Consider the following 27274-nt stretch of genomic DNA (forward strand, 5'->3'; position numbering starts at 1 on the left):
CTCTGGCTACTGGAGCAGATAGCCTGACTAAAAAACCATCAAATATCAGTTTGTTATATCCTACAAAACAAAACACAGTTAAAGGAAACTCCTTAGTTTCAATTTATTCAGTATTTTTCTCAATTCTATTAAAATTCACAACAATAAAACTTAAAAACATTATTTCTTAAGTTGTTAAAAAGTATTTTAGCAGCACTAACTGTAGTGTAATATTAAGTGTTTAGATTATGTTTTTGCCGTTTGTTTTAAATGTGTTGGTGTAGATAAAGTCTCCTCCTGCACTGTGAGGTTCGTTTCTGCCAAAACAGCAGAACTGTGAACACAAGCAGAAAGAAAAGGACGAGTCGGTCTCAGCAAAGGGAGGCACCTTTTTTCTGCCTGCGGTTGATTTTATCGCCTCCATTCGTGTTTCACACCTTTTCATTGGTTTTGTTCTCAACCACCTCTTCCCTCCTGCTAATGGCCTGCAGACACGAATCATGCAGCCGTCCTCCTCTGTGGCCTTCAGCCGCCTGTTTGCATCGATCTGGAGGCTAGCGGCGTGCAGCAGTCTGCTCTGCTACATCCAGGCTGCAGGAACCTTTTCTGCTGAGTCACAGCTCCATCGTGACTCCAGCCTGTTAAAGCTCCAAACTAATTCAGCAGGAATCCCACCAGGCCGTCTCCAAAAGCCAAACAGCTTAGAGCTGATTTTGGCTCTAATGAAGATCATCTGCTGTGATCAAAGCAGCAGTTTAATCCGTCGCTGCAGTAATCTGTAATGCTATTGGATGTGTCTTAAGTCCAGCGTTTAGTTTCTAAGAAATGATGGATGTTTCCAGGCTGTTAGCCTCAGGAGTACCAGAGGCTAAAATCAGTTCAGTCTGACGGAGACTCCTGGAGCGCACGCCGGCTTTACGGCTGCAGGATGTTGAAACAATCATACCGTATTACCCACAAATCTCTCTTATCTGTGCTTTCAACTCTCTAAGAGACCTTTGACCTGTTGCCTCTATCATCTGAGTCACATGCACACTGAGAATTCATGACAGCTGCTAGCAAAAACATCTTCCTAGATGTTCTCTGGACGAATACTGTACTGTTGATGCGGCCCTGATGGGCTTATCGCCATGACGACCATACTGAGAGCATAAGGGATTATCATTCTGAATGAGACCGACAGGAGGAACTAAACTGGATTTTAATTGAGCCATTCTGACACAGAAACATGCCTGTTTCCCTCTCCTCCCCCACAGCATGATGCTGCCAAGGAGACGGCCGGGTCAGGGTTATTTTTCCTCCATGTTTAATATATTTAGGAGGGTAATGCTAAATACCCCTGGCTAATTTGAATTTTAAATCATTTTTATTCAACCAGGAAGTTTGTTTCTGAGATAAAATGTGACATTCTCCTGTAAAAGAGGTATTGATTTAGAAAAAATAATTGAATTTATTAATAAAGGCCACATTGAATATTATTTATGTCTAAGAACTCCTGTTCAACTAAAATCAGAAGTTATAAGGCAGCATTTAAGCTAAACAAATGTAATAATTATTGAATAGTGAATAAAAAGTGAGAAAAGTCTAAAAGTAGATTTTTTACGTGTTTTAAAACCATGTGGAAAGTTTGGGAACCGTTGCACTGTTGCTGGTTTAGTTCAGTCTGATTCCTCAGACTGAACTGAGAGAAATCAAACTTTCTTTGTTTGCAGGACAGATTCATGCAGATATTTTGGTCTCCAGAACCGATCCGGTTTTCTTTGTTTCCTTCGGCATGAGAAGGAATCTGTTTTGGTTTGAGTTTATGGTTAAAGAGGCTGTGAATGCCTTCAGCCCAGCATGCCCTGCATTCATCCGGCTGTCCTCTAATACTTGATCACATTTATTGCTTCAAAGTTTCCATTTGGGGGAAACGCAGAGCAGAGCGGATTGTTCTGCTGATTTATGAGCTTCAGAGGAATCTCAGACGTCTGGAGGATCTGAAGCTCAGATCATCGTGTTTAACAACCTGGTCACCTGAAGTTTTATCAAACCCGATGACACGCCCCGGGAGCCCATAAACTTCCTGAATTTGTGCTGCCGATCGTTAAAGCTTTTGTTGCTGCAGTAGCAGATTGGGTCAGCGTCAGGACGCCAAGGAGGAGGAAGGAGTGGAGCAGGAAGAGAAGAAAGAAAAAAGCGTCTGGAAGAGCCGATAAGAGCTGAACTGAACTCTGAACCCGGCCCGTCTGTAGGCGGCGAGCCTGAGGAAACAGAGGATATCAGCTGCAGGCCTCCCAGAACCCCGGCGCTCTGGATCCCAGTATAGTCCCAGTATGGAGGTACATCAAACCTCTGGGTCCGTTTCCACATCAGAACCTCTGAACAACTGGATGAGCTGGAAGGAACCGGGACACAAAGACCAGCAGAACCTTTCCTCTGTGGCTACTGGGCTTAACGTACAGTCATTACTGGGAAGACTGGTTTAGCAGCTGGGAACCAGCCTCACTTCTACTCATTTTCATCCAATACAATTCAGTTCAGGACTGAAATCTTTTTATTTTCTGATCCTGTTCAGTTTATTCAGTTTGTTTGAATTCAGGTAGGAACAAATTAAACTATTAAACCCAACTGGACTCATATTCCTGTCCAGTTCAACCAATTAAATCCAGTTTTCATCAAATACAAAAGATACATTTAAACCAATTCACTTCGCTATAATAAGTTTTGTTTCTGTCAAAATGAATTTTAGTACAGTTCATATTTCAGTTGATTTTTCATGTTCAGTAAATTAAAATTCGATTTAATCAGTAGGAAATATTTAAATTAAAATCAATTCAAACCACTCCTACTCCATTCATTCCAGTTTGTCCAAATATAATACAGCTTAATTCAAACCAACCCAAATCAATGCTGTTCAACTCATTTTAAATCAATGCTTGTTAATTCAGTCCAATAATATCATAACACCTTTTTCTGATCCATTTAATGCAATTATAACCTAGTTTTAATCCAATAAAGACTAAAATCAAACTCAAGACGATCCAGTTAAATCCAGTATGACACAAATACCACCAACAGTTCTGATCAGATCAATTATATTCCAGTTCAATTCTGTGCTTTGTGTTTTTTTCCAGTTTATTTCAATTATAATCCGATTAAAATCCACAACTTTTAATCGACAGCAATTCATTCATGATCTTGACGTTAAATTGGTTAATTTTCCTATGAATAAATCCTAATTTAAAGCTCAGATGATTCACCTCACTACTGAACAGTCGAATCTAAATCCAGTAAAACAACGCCAGTAGGCAACGGGCTTTAACTGGACCGGTCGGTGGATTTTCGGTCAGCAGAGTCGGCCTTTCTCAGGACTATCTCTTTAAATCACAGGAACAATCACCCTAAACTGATCCGTGGGCCTGATACACGTCCAGAACCTCATCTCATCCGCACAGTAACAGGATTACAGCACAAAGCAGCCACTCATTAGAGACGCCGTTCATTTTCCACCTTAATACCAGCTCTGGGCTAAACCTGCAGGAGTGATTGACAGACGTGTCCTTTAAGCCGTCGCTGTGCAGCGAATCGAGCGCTAAGCTGCTGGCGCCGGCAGCCTGTTTATTCGGAAACACACCCAGCTCGTTTCTATGACGGCCGCAGTAGATCGTCTTAAAAGAATCAAAAACAGACCCTCAAGACGCCAAAAACTGACAGAGCATCTAATTACCATCCGTCTCCTGGAGGGCCGATCGCGTCTGAGGTGCTGGAACCAGTTAAACGCTTCGATAAACGAGGACATTTTCTCATTGTGTCTCAGCACAGACCTACCACTGAATTACGGTCATGATGGATGCAAACGCTGCATCTTTGGATTTAAATATCTCTAAAGTTTATAGCCTCTTAACTTCTCCCTGAAACACCTAGAAACTTCTCAAAATGCACACTTAGGAAAATTAGATGCAGTTCTTCAACCTTTTGGAGCACATGCAGAAAGAGTCAGCCTTATTCCAGGGACTCTGCTCATTCTTAGAAAGTATCAAATTCCTTTATAAAAAAATTGAGGCCTTAGAATGTCTTAAATTCATTACAAAATGTAAATCTGCCTCAAATATCTTAATCACAGATCTTAAGTTTTGTCGTGGCTGGACAACATTTATTCCATGTAGTTTATTTTTCTCGCGGAACAAATGTTTGAATCACATGGAAACATGGAAATATACGAGTCATTGATGATTTGTTGACAACATTCAGAAAATATTCTGGTAAAGTGGAAAGCCTGTAATTCTGCTTGAACAAATGCATGAAAAAGCAGCCAAAAATAAACCTGGAAAACTGTTGATGAAGACCATTTTAACTCCAGCAGCTGCTTTTGTTAATGAGACATTTATCAAGCACTAATCAGAGAAATCAGCGGGTCCAGCCTCTCGTTAAAATGAAAACCTGGAAATTATTGTCTCTCATCCTGAATCTAATTAATCAACAGTCAGACTGACAGATTACCTGATAAAGAGAGCAGTGGTTATGGTTAGCTGAGGGAAATGAAAATGACTCGCCTTGCTGTGTGGGCTCTCGGCAGCCAGGGTGCTTCTCGGTGGGACTTGGTAGATGTCCTGTCCTGCAGGAACCTGGTAGATTCCCTGCGGCTGCTTGTAGAGGCCCTGGGCCCCCGAAGTCGCCGTCTGTTGGAGGCTCTGAGGTGGTGACTGGGCGGTGGCCGATGGCTGGGCCTCAAACATCGGGCCGATCAGCAGCTTCAGACGGTTGCCGGGGGCGATCCCCTGGCGGCCGTGCAGAGAGCAGAGCCACCATCCTTCCAGTCCGCCTGTGTTCTGCTCGATGACAGTCAGGATGTCCCCCTTCCTGAAGGCCAGCTCCTCGGGAGACTCCGGCACGTTATCGTACAACGCTTTGGCCATCAGGTTCTGCAGACAGAGATCGCAGTTCTTTAGGGTTATCACCACCAAGAAGGAACAGCTTTGGGTTTCTGCAACAAAGGGTCAGTAGTTTGGGAAATGGCTGCCTTAATGCATTTTCCATTTTAGGAGCTATTAGATCAATCAGAGCCCAACTTGATGTTTTCAAGAGTCCTAGTCCAAGTCTGAGAACAGTAACTGAAGGTTTTCCACAGCTTTTCCCAAAGGAGGGAGGGACTCTGGTTGGATATGCAAGGTGACGATCACTTGGATCATCAGCTCTACAATGGTTCCTGGGCTAACATGAGTGAATCTGGATGAAACCTCAATTAACTTTTGTTTTACTGTCGTACCATCTGCTTCATGGCATTTTTTAAAACAGTTGGACTGATTTATTATTCCAGTTTCTAGTTAACCAGATCCAGAGTTCAGAATTATCCAGAAATGGGTATAAAGACATTATTATTCAGAGAAAGTTCACCTCCAGATTTTAAACACTGAACTGACTTCTTGCCTTTTAAACCAAACCTGAACTTGGAGGGCTACTCTTATCCCACGCACCGCTTCAGGAAACAGGTTCTCCAAAGGTCCAACGAAGGTTCAGGGATAATAACTGAAACCCAGAGATCCTGCAGATAGGAAAAGCCCCTGAGCACGGCGCCGCTGGTGCTGCTGGGTCTGAGCAAGGCATTTAAGCCTAATTACCGCAGTAAATGCATCAGTTCTTGAGCCTTTTTTTAACCAGTGAAGGAGGAAACTGTGCATGAATACTTCTTTTGAACCTTCAGCTTTTTGCAGCTGTCCAACAGTCTTGCACTTTACCCTGCACGCTCCATTAACAGCAATTAGGAAATACGTGACTTGCTCAAGGAAACGTCGGCTGTAGATATGAAGAGAGTACATATACAGCAAACACTTTTATATTTAACTCAACTATAAGCAGACCCTTTGTTGTTTCCTGAAAGTCCAATTTAAAATACAAAGCGTGACAGTTTGATGCACCCTTCTTACTCCCCGATTGACCAGAAATGTAAATTTTTATTTATTAAAGTCAGCTCCTGAGTCAGAATGACAGGAAAAGGAACATTTTGACTGTGGTAATCAGGAAGCTTTCTTTGTGGCTGCTGCTGGTTCGAGGCTTTCTTGAATCTTCATTGACCTTCCTCTTTTCTGCCAGTCTAATCCACGTAGTTCCCATGTGAAACTCCTGGCCGTTATCTCCCTCTCCGTATCGGGCCAGGGTCTCCCTGCCTATTGTCTGATCCCAGCCAGTAGGATCCACCCTACAACCACTCTGAGCTGGACCCTGGGGTGGAGGCTGCTGGCCAATGGGGACAGAGGCGTAGGGGTTATCCACAAGGAAGCAAGTACTGGTTCCTCTGATTGCTGATGCAATTTAGAGAAAAACTGCTTTAACATCAAGATTATTTGATTTAACTGCATCCTAAGAGTGCCAGGCCTTGTTGTGTTGCTCAGACTGGCGACTCTTGAACAGCAGAACATTTTAGACCAGATTTTCTCCAATTCTTTGGATTTTAAAACTTAACCTGCTTGGACTACATAAGGCAGAGTTTTACAATTATTGGCCTATTTTCAAAACCTAAGAGACTTGATACATGATGATAAAAAAATCTTAGGTATAACATGTTATGTACAGTTTGTGGTGCCCAGACGACACTCCATACACAAACCGATTTCACTCACCAACATTCAGGTGTCAGTTGGGAAATCTCACAAGATCAAACACGAGTTCAGAGTAAACAAACATGGCAATAGTTTGTGGTAAATATCTACGTTAGCTGGACTTTCTGGTGCGCCATAGCAGTTGTTTTGTCTTTTGTACTCTGGATTCCTAGAATACAGAAATGTCCATGTGTGGTGTCCTTGGGGAACACCACACATGCTGCGATATCAGGCAAAGACAATCACACATGTTGAATATCCCTGATTTTAGATCGGAGAGGTTCCAAAGACCTTCTGAGCACACCGGATCATTCTGAACACACGGCAGAAAAATATCCCCAGATTATGTTGCAAAAAATCCCTGTGGTAGGGAAGTTCTTAAAGTTGTCTGAAGGAGGAAGTCTGGACAAAAACCGACATGAACCAGACATAAAGCCGTCTTTACTAATAGTTTTTTCTCAAATCTGTCACATAAAAATTTTTAACGTGACAGATTAAACACCCAATGCCAGACGTGAGAGGTGCAACGTCACACAGCAGATCATCGAGTTTCCTGTCTAGTAACCGGGTGATGGCACTAATATTTTTCTGTTTAAGCTGCACCCATTGAATGCAAAGCTGCAGGTCGACTCCTGTAAGTCAACAGGATGCAGTTTGTCAAACCTACAGGTTCTCTGTGCAGGACACTCACAGCAGAAATTAAATCAAGGAATCCACAGACAGAAGAACAGCCTTCATTATGCCTCTGCAGCTCTGTAACCCACTGCCAGTTTCACTAACACCATGCACACAGACTGAAACCGAAGTGGAAACAGAGCTAAAAAAAACACCATTGTGATTGATGTACTCCTGAGATGAAAGCTAGTAGGAGGGAAGGTGTAAAAGAAACTTCGACCCATCACCCGCCTTGTCAGCCGCAACAATCTGCTCATCTTCTTTAGTTAAACATGCAGTAGATGTTAAACCCAAAGGGTGTTAAAGCCAAGACCATCTCTAACCACTCAGTTTACACCACTTTGAGTTTTTGTAACTTTGTTTGTTTTTATGCAGATGACACCGTTTTAATTCTTTCTGGGGTTAAATTCACCAAATTTCTTGGCCAAAGTTCAATTTCTTGTCGGTTCTGAAACTTTTCTTTGTGCATTGAAAACATAAAACCCCAAAATACAAACAAACCAAAGATAAAATGATATTTTAAAAAAAAAAGTAAACCAGGAGTCTATATCCACGAATGCCACACGATAAAGGTCTTTTAATATTTTCTAAACAGGCAGAAGGTGAACTAGCCCACACATGATTCTCACATTCTTTACTCAGTGGAATATTACTGCAAAGGTAGCGCCAGTTTTCCACCGATTTTAAGTAAGAACCGGCTCTAAACTTGCACTGGAAACAGTTCTTTGGACAAATCCCATTAGCTATTTTAGATATGATCAGTAATTTTACCCCTTAGGAAATCTGACATCAAGACTGAAGAGTATAAGCAAAAGTTTTTTATGCCTTTTTACATGTTGAAGAGGAGTCTTTACTCTGGAGACTTTACAAGCAAATCTTCCAAAAAACCATTCAAACTCCAATTAAGTTATTCCTGAAGCCACAAATAACAGATTCTAATTCAGTAAACCAAAAATAGTGTTTCACAGGAACTTTACAACTGTGCAGATACCAGCAGGGATGTAAACACTGAGTTTCTGAGTTTGTTGGGAGCAGTGATGATTACAGAGTCAAACAGCTGTGGGGAGGAAGGGAAGGACCTGCGGTAATGCTCCTTTATATGACTTTGGAGGCAGAAAGATTTTCAACAGCGCCCCCTGCACTCCCAAAGCCCTCAGTAGGTAGTCAGCTGAGTCCTGACCAGTTTATTGTTCAGGTGAACACCCAGGCATTGATAAGAGTCCACTGTCTTAATGTCCACCATAAGCATATCAACAGAATCTGAAAGTCATATTTGCAAGATTTAGGGGAAAACCTCAAGTAAGCACCTGAAATATCCATTACATTGAACCTTTTTAGGTCTTTGTAATTCTGCTTGGTAAGTAATCCCAGTAAATGTTCTAGTTTTGGACTGAAAATTAGTAACCGCCTCCCCAAAGTCCACATAAAAGGCCCTCATAAAGCTCAAGAACTACACATCCAGACCACAGGAAGGAAAATGCAGTAAGTATGGCTACAGTAGAGTATTCATTGGCAAACTGGCAGAACTAAAGTCGTCTCAGTCTCTGGTGAGCACCTTCATTATCTTTGCCCCACAGTGTCAGAAGTTTCTGATGAATTTCTGAACCTCTGTGACGTCGTTCAGACCAGCCAGTTTCGTTTTGAGTTTATAGAAAAACTCGCCCACCAAAACGTAGGACCTCATCAGTTGTGATGAGTCCGGAGACCGCAGAGATCCCAAAGGAAATAGTCTGACACATTTTCACAGCTTCTCACTGCGGCTCTTTTTTTTTATTAGGGAGGTAAACAGAACAGACGACGTCACTTGATGAATCATCGTCACTTTTATAGCATCTCTGCAGATGGTGAACGGTGGATTTCAAAGATGATATCTGAGGCTTGGTGTGAAGCAGTAAACATGACCTTTAACTGGTCTGAACTGGTTGTTGGCTGTAAAAACAACAGATCTGTCTGAAGATCTATCGATCTGAGCTGCTACGCTAACAAACTTGTTTGGGTTTGAGTCCAGATGTGCAAATCAGAACCGAGTAAACAAGCCAATGTTTGCATGGTCCTAACAGTGTTTAGATCTCCATCTAAGGAAGCCCAAACTGTTGGAGACAAACCAAACTAGAGCACCTAATGGGTCAACTACGGGGCTAGAGGCATCCAGATCAGGATTAATCTTATGGTTTTTCAAATATTTGACAAATCTAACAAACAATGGCTCAGTGGTTCTGTTTTAGAGAAACGAATGGCAAGAAGAAGAGGAAATAAGAGGATACAACCTGGACAGGTCGTCAGTCCACCTGGAGAAAACCCACCCATATAAACTCCTTGCAGAAAGACCCAGGCTGAGCAGCCGCTGGATAAACAGAAAATGAATCTACCCATGTAGAAATGACTGGAGAGGAAACCAGCACACCTGTCTGCTTTTTAAGATTTTAAGTTTGTCGGACAATTTTCAGAACCTGAGAGACCCAACACACGACAGTAAAATATTGTAGGAATTACAGATTTGGTCCTACAGTTGCAACACAGCACTCATGAACCACTTTCAACTTTATTCATCATGTCTCCATAACAACCATTAGACTCCTCTTTGGCCTCCTACCATCACAAAAACAAACAGGCGGACTTTGCTGAACTGGAACTGGGAGGTATGGTCCTTTCTGATTGGTCGAGTTTGTAGTAAAATCAGAAGAGTGGCAGGATGTAGAGTTCAGACGTGTTTGAGGAAATTAATCCAACTGAAAAAGAAATGACACCTCCCTCCTTTAGTACAGGAAGAAATGGACCTGGCTCTGATCCGATGTCTGCGTCAACACGGTACTGCTGTGTTCTGATTGGCTGCCAGCTCTGCTTGAACTTTTCCAGAAATAAAGGACAGCCGTTACGTAACGAACCCCACCTTTTTCTTTCAGTAAGCGTTCTGGGTGGTTTCCTCTCATCAGGATGAAGGCGGCTTTGGCTGAAGATTTCTCCAAACACACAACCCAGGTTCCCATGGCAACCAGCACTCTTCTGTTTTGAGCCCAAACAAACAACCTGCTCCTAAAAGCGGCGGTCCGTTCTGCCGAGGCGGGACGGAACGGGCCACACCGCTGCAGCACGTGTCCCGCCGGTGGTTCACACACTCTCATCTGGCCTCGTTTCTGCGCCTTAATATAGAACATAATTATAATAATGACGGTAATGAGGAACTGATGACTTTTCCGAGCCGCTCCTCGGAGTGAGGCCTGCTGCGGGTGAGAGCCGGTTCAGATAAATGGGCCGTGTGAAGGTTCTGGTCGGGCAGGCTCTTGGGAAGCTGTTCCGAGCTCGGACCATTTTCGTAACCGACTGCCATGTGTTAACATCTTTACACCACAGAGGCTTTAGAGGGGACGTGACACAATACAGCCAATATCGCCTTACGCAACCAACCATAAATCAATACAGCACAAAGAGTCGCAACCGACTGTAAACAAGCAATGCTTTATCTCTGAGGGCAGAGCAAAGTTTCTGGCTACCTGGTCTGAGATCACACAGGCTCTGGAAGCTCCACCAGAATGAGGTTTTATCAAGCCTCTGTCATCAGGTTCAGTTATTTACATTCAAATAATGAGACATTATTCTACAGAATATCATCTGAAAGCTCGCTGGCACCCGATCAGCCTCTTCACCGTGTTGTTCATAACGCCGGCACGCCCAGAGCTCTGCAGCATTGGGTTAAAACCACAGAAATCAGAACATCAGTGGAAGTTTTAGTTCATTCAGCAGTTTTAAGCCTCTGACTGCAAAAGAACAGTGAGTGGACAGATCATCATCAGCAGTGACTCAATTATTATCTGGCTTGTTTTTATAAATCAGACTGACTTTCATCAAGAGTGCCCCAGATATATCCAAAAGCTTTTTGTGCAATAAATCCAGCATAAATGTTCATGCAGCATTCACGATGCTCTAAAAAATCTAACAAGATTTTCTTCAGGAGTTCTAAAACATTAGAGATAAAATTAATTAATCGTCTCTCGCTTGTGGATGTTGCTTGTGCGTCAGATTTATGGGCGTACCAGAAATATGTGAATATGAAGGTTTAAAATGTCACAAAAAAAGGCAAAATAGTTTTGTTTCCATCTACTGGTAAATGTAAAGTGTATTTTCATCAGATGTTGATGTGTGGCGGTAACAAACAGGAAGTAGAGTTTGCCAACTAACATGGAGAAAGAGTCCTGCCCTCCAACTGGAAGTTTGGACTTTGAAAATTCTCAGAGTTTGGTGCCTCTGGTAAGGCACTGAGCCACCAGTGAATGGGAGCGTTTGCTACGTTAGAACTTATTCAGCAAATGTGTTTCCACCCCCCTGTTATCACATTAACTCTATTTCATAAAAGCTAAAAACCATCTCAAGCGAGCGTAAAAACGTCTTTTGCTAAATTGAAAAAGTTAATTTGAATTTTGCGACTTTTTCTAATGCGATACATCAAAATGTACGTTAAAAAAACGATAAGAATGGATATAAATCTGAATCGGGTGTGATCAATGCCTTTCTGCCAAATGGTGCAAACAGTAGCGCTGCTCCCTGTTTCATGTTCTCTCTGTGCATGCAGGGGTTCTCTCTGGGTACTCCAGCTTCCTCCCACACTTCAAAAACACGACTGATCGTTTAACTGGTCGGTCTAAATTACCGTTAAGGACTAGTGGGTATAGATGATGACAGCTAGCAATCTGCATGAGTAAAACCCCAGAAATAGAAATATTCTGTTTGATATTTACAACAAGTAATAAATAGATGATAACTTCAAACCTTCTGGGGTAAAGATTAGATATCAGCTCCTGCAGAAGGAAGCGCTCGCTGCTCAGAGGAAATCACTTCAATGTTGATCTTTACGTCACTTTTGGCCTTTCGGGCGTTTAAACTGGAGAAGAGAGAAAACTCCTGTCAGTGTGAGCATAAAAAGCCGCCTTTGTCCCCAGAGTAAACATGCCTGGGCCCCGCTGGCTGCAGAGGAAACCTCCACGCCCTGCAGTGTCAGAGTGGCAGGTCCGCAGCAGGATGTGAAGCCGAGCCACAAACTGATCGCTGCAGCGTAATCATGACGAGAGGAGGGAGTTTCCCTGGCAACAAGGCAACATACGCAGCTGTAACCTGTATGTTCAGGAGCCAAGTCATGACGTGGGTAAACTCTGTCCCACATCTTCACCCACTTTACTTTGAATCACTTATTTACATCCAGCCTCCTGCCTTTAAACAGGCAGCAGCAGCTTTTAGCTCAGTTCAGCTTAAAATCTTCACCAGAAAACTGCTTCAATCTCTCCAGATGTTTTCATCTGCAGCAGGAAAACCTGAAATATGAAATTTAGTCTGAAAATATCTCCATGTTCAGCATTTATCCAGATTCTGCTCCCACTGTAGATTATCATGAGTATCAACACATGAGCTAATTAGGCTGTGCTGGGTTTTCTAATATCTTACTAAATATAACAGCAATTAAACATGAAAATCTGTTCTAAATTACAGCTTCAGACTTTAAAAGGCCCAATAGAGCAGCAGTTTACGCAATTCCATACAATCGTCTCCAAAAACCAGAAAGTCAACAAATCAGGAGAAAATCTGAGTCAAAAATAAACTACAAACCAAAGAGCTCAGAGGACAGACGAAGAAAATGCACTTTGCTTCGTTTTCTGGTCATTCTTCTGTTGGTTTGGACTTTTTCACACCAAACGTATATCAGCTTTTATATGCAGTCGGCTGTTTTCTATTCACCTTAAGGAATTTGTCACTGAGACATTTTTATTATGCATAAGCGGGTGGACATTTCAGGGCCACTGATTTTTTTCTCTTTTTAAAAATTTATCACAAAATTCCAGTAATATGTGATATTTCTAAAGCAAAAAAAAACCATTACAATATCTTGGATTTTAGTGGCCAGCTGTCATCGCTAACCTCCGTGGATACCAGGGCCCCAGAGCGGTATGTTGCCCAATAAAAGGACAAAAATATTAAAAATAATAACCTACGTTCAGAACACGTGCCTAATCTCACTAAATTTATCATTAGATGGTCATACTAAAGGAAGAATTTCTGTTTGTTCTTTTTGTAAAATGTTTTGGAATTCTCTGTTGTTGCTGAATTCAGGTTTTCAAATGGGAACAACTTTCAGACGTATGGTTTTATAAAAAGTCCCTCTGATGGGTTCCTGCTGTCAGTCTGGAGCCGTTAAGCTCCTGATGAAACAGGATGTTTGCTTTGCTGCAACTCCTTCAATCACAGGAAACAATCCAGGCTCAGCAGGTTCTTCTTCTTCTTCCGCTCATTTTGTGTTTTTCTGCTGATTTTACAGCCACATAAACTCCAATGTAGTTTTCCCTCCTCGCCCTGCAGCTCTTCCTGCAAACAGACCGGACTCTTCTCCGTCTCTCTAAGCTGTCATTAGGTCCCGAGGAAACAACGATTCATCCTGGGACTCCAGCGGGAAGACATTAAATCTGCGACAGACGTCTGTCCTGAAGTGATTTACAGCTTGGATGATGATCTGAGAGCCTCCCTGCAGGATTATTTCCCAGCTTCGCGGCGATGCCAGGCGAGGTTGCGCCTCAGCATCGTGGTAACCCTTGGAGACCAACAGTAATCCCCGTGGGGGGGCATTAGCTGACATGTGAAATATGTTGAGTGGTATCTCCGCGGGGCCACATTGGATGGTTTAGCATACAGGAATCCCCAATGAGCCGGAGATTCACTGCAGTGTCCCTCTGATTTCACGCTACGCAGAGATGTCAGAGACACAAAGACGAGTCGCTGAGACCGCCAAGTCCGTCTGGGATGAATCCCTCAACATTCCCACTTTTATCAGGACAACAAACAACCGGCTCTGTAATCACTCAGAGGGAGTTCAGGGTGTTTGACATGAGACGCATGGAAAACCAGAGGGATCTGGGTCAATATCTGAAGCTGGACAGAAAACATTTAAAACTATATCTACAACTTTTAGGAGACGCATAAAAATAAAACTACAAGTAAATGCGTTGTTGGTTCCTTTACAGAGTTAAGCCTGGTTCACTTCACACAAGATTTTAAAATTATCGGCCGATTTTCAAAACCTGACGGGCGATAAAAGATTATCTCTTTGATCAAATCCTGGATAAACAGAAAAATGAAACTACTCGTGAATAACTGGAGAGGAAACCTGCACACCGGTCAGCTTTTTAAGATTTTAAAATCATCAGTCGATTTTCAAAACCTATGAGAACCGACACACGGTGATAAAATATTGGTTCTACAGTTGCAGCACAGCACAAACCGATTTTACTCGCAGACATTAGATGTCAGGCGGGAAATCTCGCAGAACTTTGAGACCAAATGTGAGTTCAGAGAAATAAATATGACCAACCAGAAAGAAGCAATGGTGATAGTTTGTAGACAATCTTTAACAGAGAACAAAACGATACAAAGACTTCTCCAACATCCTCCAGACTTTCTGCTTCACCCTGGCAGCTGCTTTGTCTTCTGTATTTGGGATCCACTCCATGTTTCCATCACATTCGACAATTCAACACGTTGAATATTCCAGATTTTAGGAGGGAGCGGTCCCAACGTTATTCCAAAAGTACCGGGTAGCTCTGAGCACATAGCAGGAATGTCCACTACGATTGTCTTTAGAGCCATCTGGATAATCAGAGCGTTCTTAAGATTGCCGGACAGGGAAAACCTTGTGAAATTGGTTTCAGTAGGTTTGATTCCAACTGAAAATGAAGCTTCAAAGCTGGTTGAACAAAAATCATCCGATTCCGATGCCTGGTCAATCTTTTGGTGCATTTCTGGTAAAAAAAAAACAAAACAAAAAAAACTTCTTATGAAAGCTTTAGACCCGTTTTGGTCCGGTATCAGTGCCTACAACTCAACAGAACCTGACTGTTGACCTAACACACCTGTGTTATCATCCTTGCTTTTCTGTAGCTGAATGATGCAGCTTGAAGGAAAATGGGTCAAACAGCAGCAGGAAACACGACTGATTAACCGGCAGGCAAACCGCTTTTCAGCATTATTCTGTTCATATGTAGTCAGAAAAATGACATTTTAGTCCAATTCTGCTCAGGTGTCAATAATGACACCAAACCTTCCTTCCAGGCTCCTTTAAACCGATCAGAACTGCTAAACCCTTTTCTGCTGCTTTCGTCACTGATACAGGAGCTGAGATGCATCTTGGCCACATTACAGGTTGGATTATTTAGTGTGAAACTGTCGGTTTGGAGGGTCGACCTCTGGTTTCCTCTGAGCTGAAAACAAGCGTCTCATTCAGGAACCGCTGCTCCGACACGTAAACACTGAAGCAGACAGGAGCAGAAAAGAAACGGCTCGTTAACAATGTAAAGGGGGGCACCTTGAAACAATCGGTGCATCTTCTGAACCAGCCTCCCATGAACCATCGCCTGGAATGCTCTTATTCTCCCAGGGAGCTCCTCGACCTCCCACCCCAACCCCCTCTTTCATTTCTGCAGCCCCTTTCAGCACCTCCTCCTCCTCCTCGCTCTCAGAACAATGTCAACTCTCCTCCAGCTATGTTGGCCCACTGCCTGAAGTCTGAACCCAAGAAACTCAGAGGGAAACACTGAGTTTGGGTTCGCCTAATCGCTCCTCCTGGCTGTGACTGTGCAGCTATTTCTGCAACACTTACATCATCTGCAGAGAATGGGAAGGTTCCAGGGAAACCAGACCCCAACATCACCATGTTCAAACTGAATCACCTCGACCTGAGCATCACAGCAGCAGAAACACTCTCAAAATCTGGGTTTCATGTGATGTTTGGGTGTTTTCAGTGATAAGTGTATTGTGACCTTTCAGCTGCCATGTTTTCATCATTTTAAGCATATTTTGAAGTATTGCTTCAAGGTTGATGGAAATGGTAAAATACAAAATTGTTTTCTCAATTTCGCAAGAACGTTTTTGCAAAACTTCAAAATCCAAACCTCCAGTTTGTAGGGGAGGGCTCTCTGGCCCATCTAGTTTGCAACCTTTACTTCCTGTTTATTACAGCCATATATGGCATCAGCATTGTTGCTGCATTGTTTTCATTAATTATTGGCAATGAAATAATCATTGACAATTATTTCAAAAATTGATTAATCATGATTTGTAGTTTCATCCCAAGAAAATACAGCTTGGGAAGCTAAAATACCAAGACAGAATGCTAACTGAAACGCTATTGGCTGATGTTTGGAAACATCCAATCCTGGAGTGCCTTTCGTTATGCTTCATACTGATTCGCTGAACCCGAAGATAAGGAAGACTGTAGATGTTAGCTTCTGTGGTAGTGCTAAGATGGCTTCCACTGCACGTATTAATGAATATTAAGGTGTATTTGGTGTTTTAATTGTTTAAATAGGCAGAAGTGTTTATAGGAGTTTCAACTATTCACAGATTTTAGCAATTCATGCATTCATGCATGGATGGATGGATGGAGTTAAACATAAAGAACATAAAGGATAAAGTTGTGAACTCCCATCTTCTCTCATTTCATTTCTTAATTTCTTATTCTGGATGGTTTTTTACCCATGTTCATCTTTAAGGTTTCATCTCGTTTATGGTTTTATTTCTAATAAACTCCTGAAGTTTCTGTGAATGATCTTCTGTTTGTGTCGCTGCGGATCAGTCCGGATGGACGTAGGAAATTCTGACCCTCTTTAACTGATCTGGGACCAGCTGGAACCGGATGATCCTGCTGTGACGCCTGAGTGGCCGAGTCCAAACATCGCCGCCCTACTGGACTCCTCTGGCGATGCGGTGTGACGGGAACGTGTTTATTGTCAGCACAGGGTGTTCTTCGGCTTCTACTGATAAGTCTCCCTGTTTACCATGACCACTGTCACCATGGAGACGCTCACACCCAAACCATCCTCCTCCTCTTGCTGGCCTGTGATTAAGGTGCAGGCAACAGGGCCGTGACTCAGCAGGACCGGGACGAAGGTTCTGGATCCAATAACACAGAGAGGAAACCTTGAAGCTCCTGGTGTTTGATATGAAGCCCAGCTGGCCTCTGATTGGTTAAAAATGTCTGGATAAAAACGTGGAAACCTGCAGTACCAATATCAGGGCTGTTCAAAGTCTGGCCTGTGGGCCTTATGAGACCCAAAAATGGTGCAAGTTTGGTCCTCCAGCACAGGAAGTTGATGGAGATGGATCAGTTTTTACTGACCAATTGTTGAAGTGGGAAATGTTCAGTAGAAAATTAAGAATTCATCTTTTATCTCCTTCATGTTTTGGCTTTTGTAAAGAAAATAATTATTGTTTGGTGCTTAATATAGCTAATCCACGACATGTGTAAAGGTATAGCCAACACTTTAATTTGGAATAGTTTCTGTTGAGCAGTTGGGAATTCAGCAGACAAAGCAGGGCCTTTTTTCCTCCCCCTTTTGACAGACACAGCAATAAAATTTACAATTCCGAGAGAGCAGAAGAGACTTCTTGGCGCCTCTCCCCGTACCTGGCACGGCCCAAGACGGAGTGATCCCCCCTTTTCGCCTAGACAAAAAACAGACATCGGGGCTGTGATGAGGGGAGTTTCTAAGTTTCTAATTGGTCAAAGAACGGAACGCCTTGACTGCATATATTAAATAGGGAAACACCTCTTTCATTAAAAAAGTACAAGTCAGCAAGCCAGCGAGAGAGGTTTTTTTCATCTTTTCCTCCACATTTTGGGCGCCTTTGTCTGTCTTATGTGTTTCGTGTTGTCTGTTTTGTGTAGTCTGTATAAAATGTATATCTCTGTTCCTCTGCAGCTTTGTTGTTCATTGCTTTGTATGAGATTAAACTCTGTGATCTGTGACGTCAACACGTTGTGTTGTTTCGTTTTACCAGCACGCCGTCGCTCCACGTCGCCCACTGAGAACGTCACTCGCCAAGGACTCGGAAGATCCCGGGCAAGATTAAAGAGGAAAAGAGCCAAACGTTTTGTCCAAAGCTAGCATATAATGATCCTGCATTTTTTAATATTTGGGGGCTTCGTCCGGTTCTGGAATCTTGGCGGGTGGCGGTCTCTCCCCGATCGATCCGTCCGGCTGGTGCGGTAAGACGTTTTTTAATTACTCCTTTGTTGTGCGCAGCCACGCGGAGTTTCGGAGCTGCAAGGGTGGATAGTTTTGCTCTTAAAATAGTCTGTTGTTAGTTATAATTGGAATTTAACGATAGCCTGCGGTAGGCTTTGAGTGTGTGGTACACTGTATGGAAATACGCATGTACAGCGGACCGTAGCGGGTTCAGACTGAGGATTTTGCGCTCCCTCCGTCGTAAAAGCTGGGTTTTCTTAAGTTTATGTCTTTTTCCCTGGAGACCCATGGCTGTGCTCCTTAAAGAAAGAAATTTAGGAATTGTGTATTTTGAAATAACCTGGGGTAGGTTTATTCAGTGTGTGGGACACTTTAAAAAATGGCTTGCGGGAAGCTTTGACAATAGTCTGCGGTAGACTGTTAAGGAATCAAGTATTAGTGTTTGGCACACTTTAAAAATAGCTTGCGGGAAGCTTTGACAAATAGTCTGCGGTAGACTTTATAAACGGCCTGCGGTAGGCTTTGATATGGTGCATTTTTTATTTTTTGGCCGGCATTTTATTTTTCCCCGTCTATCTGTTACGTTTGTCTGAAAACGTGTTTGTGTTCTCTCTGTGTGTGCTGCTTTGTGTGCCGGCTGCCGTGGAAGTGCGCTGTTTGTCCTCAGAGCTTTGTGTGTGCGTATGTGTGTCTGCGTGTGTGTCTGTGTGGCCGTGTGTGTGCGCGTGCACGAGTTCGGGCTGGCTGTGTGTTTCAGCAGAGTGTTAAGTTGTTTGGATAGCGCTGTGTGTGTGAATTTGCATTGATTTTGCTGCGTTTTATTGTGAAGTTATTATGGACACTGAGTTGCGACACGTGCTATACGCTATTTTATGGTCGGGGTTCGTTGAAGAGTCTTAACGGGGAAAGTAGAACGATGGCGAACACGTGGTCGTTTAGTTTAAAAATAAATAAATAAATAAAATAAGAGATAAGTAAATAAAACTGGTACCAGAAAACAGAATTATTGGTTGTGGTTTGATTTTTACATAACTTTGAGATGTCTCTCTTTTTAAACGTGCACGGGGAATTAAACGGTTCCTGACGATTGGACTTTAAAATTAATTAAATTGACACATGAAAATATGTTAATAAAACATTGGACAATTCCTGAAGCTTCAGTAAATTTGATATAAATTTCAGTAAATTTGATAAAAATTACAGTTAAATTTGATAGAATAATGACCACAGACTGACACTTGGGGACTGATGAAATTTTGACTGACTATAAAACCTGGCCAGATGTGTGTGTTTTGTGTTTTCTGTAATGTGTTGTGTGTTTTTGTTTGTGTTATAATTCATGTTGGTTTGACAGAGTGTGTGATTGGAGATAAAATACCATTTGGTATTTTATGTCATATAAATACTGAATTTTTCTCAGTGCTGTTTGATGGTGCAAAATTTCTAGTTTTTACAAACATCCTCTGTGTTAAATTGAACTAACTTCTTAAAATTAAACAATAACAGCAGTAACTGTGACCTGCAGTGTACAGTTTGGAAGGTGATTAAAGGATAGAATCTTGATAAAATACATTATCTGAACAAATTGAAATTACAATATGGGTTCTACGGTTAAATAAATGAATAAATAAATAAAGAAAGAAAGAATAAGCCAAGAAAATTAGGTCACAGAGGATTCTAGAAATGCTGTCTTGGCAAATTAATAGTTAAATACATAAATATCCTGAATGAATAAATGGCTAAATACATGACTGATTAGGTAGAGAAATAAATAAAATAAAACTGTGTATAGAATTGAGAACTAAAATTGTGGATAAAATGTTAATTATTCCTTCTACGCTGAGAAGGTAGCAGAAAAATAGGATAAAATACAATGAGTTAAAATAGGACCTTTTCAATGAGTTGAGGATACAGACAAAAAACAGAACAGATTTTTAGAGAAACAGGCTCTAACTGTAAGGGGAATTGCTCAGATAACAACAAACTGCAATATGCAACTGACTCTAGATAGTTTCACAATCAGTCTTTTTCAAACTGACCAACACTTTAGCATAGTTAAAATATTATTAAATCTACAGGACTTACTGATAATAAGACAGAATAAAATGGAAGTAACTCACTTGTTAAATAGAAATTGATTAAATATAGACAAGTTTGATAACATCGACAAGATTTGTTATTGCAGGATCATGTTAAGTTAGAAATAACTTATGGGTTAATGAAAGAGGATTTGGTGGGATTTGGTGGGACTTTTGTAGAGAATAATGTAGATCAGGGGACTTGCAGCCGCTCCAGGAGGGCCACAGAGCTGAGCTGTAAAGCCTGCCCCACTAGATTCCACTAATTAACATGTGGAGCCTCTTTGCATACCACTGTAGAGTATAGGAAGTTGTAGAGAGTGTTTAGCGTTACACTACGCAGGATTTGATATAGTTTGGTTTCCTAGATTTAGTGGACCGTTTTCTCTAAAATTTGTTTTCATTGGTTTGACTCCCATTTAGTTAATTTTAAATGTCAGTTCTTTATATTTTGTTAAATCTACCAAATTAATTTCTTTCTTTTGAGTTACCAGTTTCCTCTTGACCCGTTCGAAAGGGGGAGGGGGAAATTCAGTCTTCAGTTTAATTTCTTTCATTTGTTGATTTGGTAATATTCTGACCAGTATTTGTCAAAATTTAGCATTTTTGGATTTTCTTAAGAATATATTTTGAATTTTTTTTTCTTTTTCAACGTCTTTCTGCCTGGTTTATGCATAACCTTCACTGAGTCTTAATTGGTAAACACGTTTTGTCAAACGCTAGTGAAAATTTTTGAGAAGTTTGTAAAATGAATTATTTGAGAATCATAAGAGTAAAATTGAATAATGAGCTTTAAAACTGTAATGTGAAATGTTTTTTGAAAATAGTAATCTTGAAGGTTTAAAGCATGCTATAATAAATTGTTCTGTTTGTTTTGACAGTTTGCCTGTTAGGACGGGGCAGTATTGGGTGGAATTTCTCAGTAAAATAATGACCCTGTTTCATCAACATCGTTAGTTAACATATTAGGTAATGATGATACATTAGCCAGTAATGTATCATACGGAGGGAGAATATGTTATGGGTTATTTTTATATTACTTAATTAGATTACTGAAACACTTATATTACTTAAACAAAACTTTTGAAGAACATGTCAAATATGTGCTTATTTTGAATGGATTTGAGTTGTTCTCCATTAAAAGATGTTCTGATAATGGGCTAACATATTTTGAGAAAATAGATAAATTCATAGTGATAATGAAGCATATTTTGGTTAATTGACTTGGGAAAATAATTATAGAAATTAGAAATATTATTGTGTCAGCCATTTTCAGAGCATTGATTTAATGGAGCATGAATGTTTTAAGAAATGTGTTGAAGAATCTGTTCTTGATTAAAGTTATCACTAATCAGTAAAAGTACACAGGCGGGATTATAATGATTTTTCTAAACTTGATTTTGATTTTTTTGATTTACATCCATTTAAAACGATTTTGAATAAAACTTTAAATTCGACGACAAGTAAAAGCCGAGGTAAAAATTGGTATATTTTGAAAATGTTTGGTTTTGTTACGGCATACATTTACATTATAATTTCTCCAGGTCTAACTCTTTTGAATTTTGTTTAAGGAACGCATGTAAAATGATTTAGACAAATAACCAGTAAGATCTAGTTTGTTCTATAAAAGTAATTTAAATTGGACTGTTTAATTCACATTGTTATTCATTTTGGTGGTAAATGTAAGCTTTACAACTACATTTTTAAGTTTTTGTGATTGTTTTGTTTCGTTTGTTTAATCCTATTTTTTATAAGATTGGTTTAAGAAAGGATCTGCATATGTTTAACATTCTGGGAACACGTTACTTTGGAAACATGTCTTTTGAAGCAAATGATTACAGGGTTTTGGTGTTTTCCATCGGTTAGGAGCTATAGTATATTATAATAGAAACGTAAATTGAAGGGATCACATCCACCATTTGATGAACAGAACTGGACAGAGTAGGAGATAAGGTTTCACGTGATGTGTTGCTCATGGTTTTACACACAGACTGCCCTGGAGCTCGGTGCTCCAGGCCTCTGGACTCTGTCATACAAGCTGTGTCATGCGAGGCGGGGGTGGGGCTGCTTGGAGAAGCGGCTTCACACTTATTTCGAAGATAACAGCCACAGAGCCACGAGCGTTGGAGGATTCACTTGAACACAAAGTGAATTGAAGATGTTTGTGTTGAATTACACAACTGAATGATGCCTTTGGATAAATCTGATCTCTGTTTTGTCATTATAGTTTTGCAGCTGGTTTCCTGGTGCCCTGCGGATGTGGTCTCCTTCAAAGTCTGCGTTCTTTGATAAAAAGGATTAAAATAATTTCCCTGGATGGAAAATAACAAAACAAATTTATTTTTAGGTGAAACCATCGTTTGATTATGCTGACTGTAATGAAGATGATATTAAAGAATGTGGTAATTGTGTTTCTGAGGCTAATGAAATTCATGTTGAACACAAAATGTCTGTTTAATGACCTGTGACAGGTCGTTTCTTGAGGTTTCCAGTCGAAGAAGATCAGGCTACAAGAGGATCATCATCGACATTAATCTTTATTGCGTGTTTTTCGTTCGTTGAGAACTCTGGAAAGGACTTTCGTTTCGTTTTTTGCGCGCAATTTTTGAACATTTCTTGACGAAGACTTCATATTTTTTGAGAGACTGTCGATGGACATTTAAAAAAAAAAAAACAGACAAAGACGAGCAACAGATTGTAATTTTGTGTCTTTCTCATTTGACAGGTTGTACTTGGGTGGTGAATGTTGTCTTTTAAGTTGCAGAGCATTTCTTACTAATTTTATTATGTATGTCCCTGTTTTATTTTTTCATTTTTCATTGTGCACTTTGGGTTTTGTTTATCCTGTGTTTTTGTTTTATGATTTTATATTTCTGTAAGGATAAGTCGTTTTTACCCTTGGGTTTTGTTTGAAAAGGGGGAACTGTATATAATTAGGCTACGTCAACCTTTTGTTTTCTATTTTTTTGTTTTGTTTTATTTTTTTAATACATAGTTTTGGTTCTGCATTAGAAGGCTTAATCAATTTTTATTGAGGTCTTTTTGAAGACCTCAAAAGGGGGAACTGTAAAGAAAATAATTATTGTTTGGTGCTTAATATAGCTAATCCACGACATGTGTAAAGGTATAGCCAACACTTTAATTTGGAATAGTTTCTGTTGAGCAGTTGGGAATTCAGCAGACAAAGCAGGGCCTTTTTTCCTCCCCCTTTTGACAGACACAGCAATAAAATTTACAATTCCGAGAGAGCAGAAGAGACTTCTTGGCGCCTCTCCCCGTACCTGGCACGGCCCAAGACGGAGTGATCCCCCCTTTTCGCCTAGACAAAAAACAGACATCGGGGCTGTGATGAGGGGAGTTTCTAAGTTTCTAATTGGTCAAAGAACGGAACGCCTTGACTGCATATATTAAATAGGGAAACACCTCTTTCATTAAAAAAGTACAAGTCAGCAAGCCAGCGAGAGAGGTTTTTTTCATCTTTTCCTCCACATTTTGGGCGCCTTTGTCTGTCTTATGTGTTTCGTGTTGTCTGTTTTGTGTAGTCTGTATAAAATGTATATCTCTGTTCCTCTGCAGCTTTGTTGTTCATTGCTTTGTATGAGATTAAACTCTGTGATCTGTGACGTCAACACGTTGTGTTGTTTCGTTTTACCAGCACGCCGTCGCTCCACGTCGCCCACTGAGAGCGTCACTCGCCAAGGACTCGGAAGATCCCGGGCAAGATTAAAGAGGAAAAGAGCCAAACGTTTTGTCCAAAGCTAGCATATAATGATCCTGCATTTTTTAATACTTTCATTTTAGTTTTGCAGTAAATACAACCACAAACATCCAGCGGTTCTGACTGAAACCAGGCCTGAGACCCGTTTATTAAGCTACGATAAGCATAGGAAGCTTTTTCACAGAAAGACTGACCCACTTCCTGTTCTTGTTTGTCTCAATTCAGTTTTATCTATGTTACAGTAATATCTATGTAATGGAAAATACATTTCATGCCTTCTTTTAATAATCATCTGCTCACATCCCTTTTTTACAAAAATATACTTTGATTATTTGTTTTTCTCTAGTGGAAACCAGAAATTAACAGTATAATTATTATTTGAATTTCTAATTTTAAATCCATTTTGCAGCTCTGACAGCTCCAGCAGCTTGCTAAAGGCTATGAACTGCAGAAACAGAGAACTTCCTGTTATGCAAACACCAAAGATGCATCAAACTAAGACAAGTGGATGATGAAGATGATCAGGACAACATCTTCATCATCCGCGTTTCATAACAGAAAAATGGCCGACGTGCATCGACTGCGGCCATCTCCTGGGCCCGCCTGCTTCAGCTGCAGTGGTTTGTTTAAACCAGAACAAAGTTTAACTCTGATCAGATAAGGATCCGGTGCAGGAGGTTGAGCTGAGCTCTTCTGTAATGAACCGTAAAGAACCATTCATCCACTTTCCTACCATTATCTGCACCGATAAATCGGCCCAGATTTCCTTAATTTGGGAGACTGGCGATCAGCCGATACTTACATGTGAAACTGATCTTATCTGCCTCCACAAAGGTCTTAAAATCAGTCGCTGTGACCCGCCCACCAGGCCACGTCTGCACTTTGTAGTTATTTAGTAAAGAATTGTAAAAACTGTGCAGAATTTCTCACTGCACTGGATTAACACCTTTCACCCTGATACAAAACCCAGATACTGGAATCAGATTTGCTGAAGAGAAATATCAACATTTCTCCATAAAACATGGCCACAAACCTCTGACCAATCACAGCACACCTCCCAGAGCTCTGTACTGGAGGGAACGGCGTACCTCGGCTCCGCCCCTTTTACTACGTTCCCGAAGTTCTAATGTCAAGCCGGGAATTTGGTAAAAAAAAACTAAAATGAGTCCAAATGTTTTCCTTCAACAAAGATTGATCCAGTTAAATCTATCTCTTTTGCTTTTGTAGTTTCCTCCTTGTTTTGGTGCTTTCCGCGTAGCCGTACGTTCCAGTACCGTCTCCATGGCAACGTCTGAACATCCCACCTTGCAACAAAATGGAGGCCGGCAGCCAGCAGACTTTTTATGTTTTTAAATAGACTCTGAATCATAGTAAATAAGAATTGTGATTCTTATGTGATTCTTATTTTTTCTCCCCTAATATCTTGCGATTTTTCTGGGTTCCGGTCGAACTCAGGACCGACGCCTCAGGTGTTTTACAGATCTGTGATCAGCTGCCTGGCCTTTACACTATTCTGTTTTAAACTGTTTGTAGGGTGAGAGAAATCAGTAATTACAAACAGGATGTGGATCATTTCTAACAACTGTGAGAGTAGCATGACAAGCTAACCAAAAGCTACGCTATTTCAAATGGTGATTTCATAGATTTTAATCAGCTACACCTGCAGGCGATCCTCACTGTTGGTAATATTTAGCTAGACCAAACCTATTTATATCTTCAAATTTGCTTTTCATTTTCAATCTTTCATCTATTTACACGGAAATGTCATCATAATTCAAGTTTTTTGTGTAATGTGATCACAAATATCAAAACAGATCAATACTTTTCCCTTAAAGAACAAAGGAAGGCCAAGACATTTCTACAGTTAATAGAAACTTTAATAAGTCTGACAGTATTTTTACAAAAATGTGTCCAGAACAAGTTTTTATGACAGGCAAAAGTTTAAAACATAATTATCCGTTAAGATGAAGAACTGTTACATTAATATGACACCTGTTACATTAATATATATATATATTCATATATAACAGGTGTTATATTAATGTAATGTAAATTTAAATTTACATTAAATTCAGGTAAATTAAATACATTTTTTAAAATTTAAATTTAGTCTGGATTTTAGAAACAAAAAATAATAATAAAGCTATTACAGCTATTGATGAAAGTCATTAATAATTATTAAACTGTTGAGAGTGTAGAAAGCAGCTGCCATTACTGTAGTTTTTGAGTTTTATATTGTCTGCAGCGATCTTTGTGTTTTTCTTCCACCAAAGATCTAGAAGTAAGCATCAGTTTGAGTTCACTAATTTAAAAAAAACATTTTTCTGCCTCTGCTGCAGTTTACTGAGGTTCTGGATGGCGTCACATATATTTCCAGGCTTTAACTCTCATCATCCAGCCCACATGATTATAGGTTCGTTCCTGCAGCTGGCCACGCCAAAGTAAAACCTGAGTCCAGGCCCGGACTCTGCTCCTGTTTCTAGTTTTTAACATGGGGGCCCTGGTGGCTTCACGCTCCACCTGGGGGGAGTTTTTTCATACTTGCGCCTCTGGTAGCAGCAAATTTAAACCTGCGCTCTGAACCACATCAGCTACAGTTTGAAAAACTGTCATCATTTCCTTTGTGAAGTTACTCATTTGTTTTAAAAAATCTGTTCGTATTTTAAAGGTTTGGGACTTTAAAAATCAAAACTCAAGCAGAAACTCAGCAGAAATGTTTCTGACAGAAGCGGCGGCAGAAAGTAACCAATCGCGTACTTACTTTATATTTCATCCTGCTCCTTATCGCTGCAAATCCCAAACAAAAATTACAAATATCCGGTTTAAGACGATCAACAGCGACTCATGTAAAAGACAGCAGACCGGAGGAAGTTCGTCTTTCAATTACCGATCCATCCGGAACCACATCCACGGAGAAACACGCAGAAATTGGTCCGAGAGGCGCAGCACCGCTTTCTGCTCCGCTCCGACCGGACTGTTACTCCACACCGACTGGCTACGGCGCTCCGCTGCTCACACGGCCGCTGATTGGTCAGCGTGACATTCTGATCCCGCCCACTACTCCGATACGCTACAAATATGACGTCATCCTAAAGTAAGTCAGTAAAATTAACAAAATAAAAGCTCACAGTAAAATCCACCGTATAAATCGCTTTATTTGGAAAAAAATAGGCATATTTTGTGAATAAAAAATGTTGGAAACATAAAAGATTATACTAAAGAAAAATAAAGATGAATTATGGTTTA

The 27274-nt window shown here is 40.7% G+C and overlaps 1 protein-coding gene across 2 annotated transcripts in view; it reads right to left on the minus strand.

Annotated features, from left to right (window-relative positions):
- Positions 1 to 27012, minus strand: part of nedd9 (neural precursor cell expressed, developmentally down-regulated 9) — a 37985-nt gene extending 10973 nt beyond the window's left edge. The window contains exons 1-3 of one of the 2 annotated variants that reach the window (XM_032581496.1): positions 26916 to 27012; positions 26790 to 26815; positions 4515 to 4883 (exon numbers count right to left, since the gene is read on the minus strand). In XM_032581496.1, the coding sequence (XP_032437387.1) occupies positions 4515 to 4883; positions 26790 to 26801 (381 nt within the window). In that variant the 5' untranslated portion in view covers positions 26802 to 26815; positions 26916 to 27012. Of the gene's footprint in view, positions 1 to 4514; positions 4884 to 11996; positions 12109 to 26789 lie in introns of both variants that reach the window. The other variant, XM_032581497.1, reaches the window with a different exon arrangement.
- Between the last annotated feature and the right edge of the window lie 262 nt (positions 27013 to 27274).

The sequence above is a fragment of the Xiphophorus hellerii genome, chromosome 13 (assembly GCF_003331165.1).
Source record: "Xiphophorus hellerii strain 12219 chromosome 13, Xiphophorus_hellerii-4.1, whole genome shotgun sequence".
Lineage (NCBI taxonomy): Eukaryota > Metazoa > Chordata > Actinopteri > Cyprinodontiformes > Poeciliidae > Xiphophorus > Xiphophorus hellerii.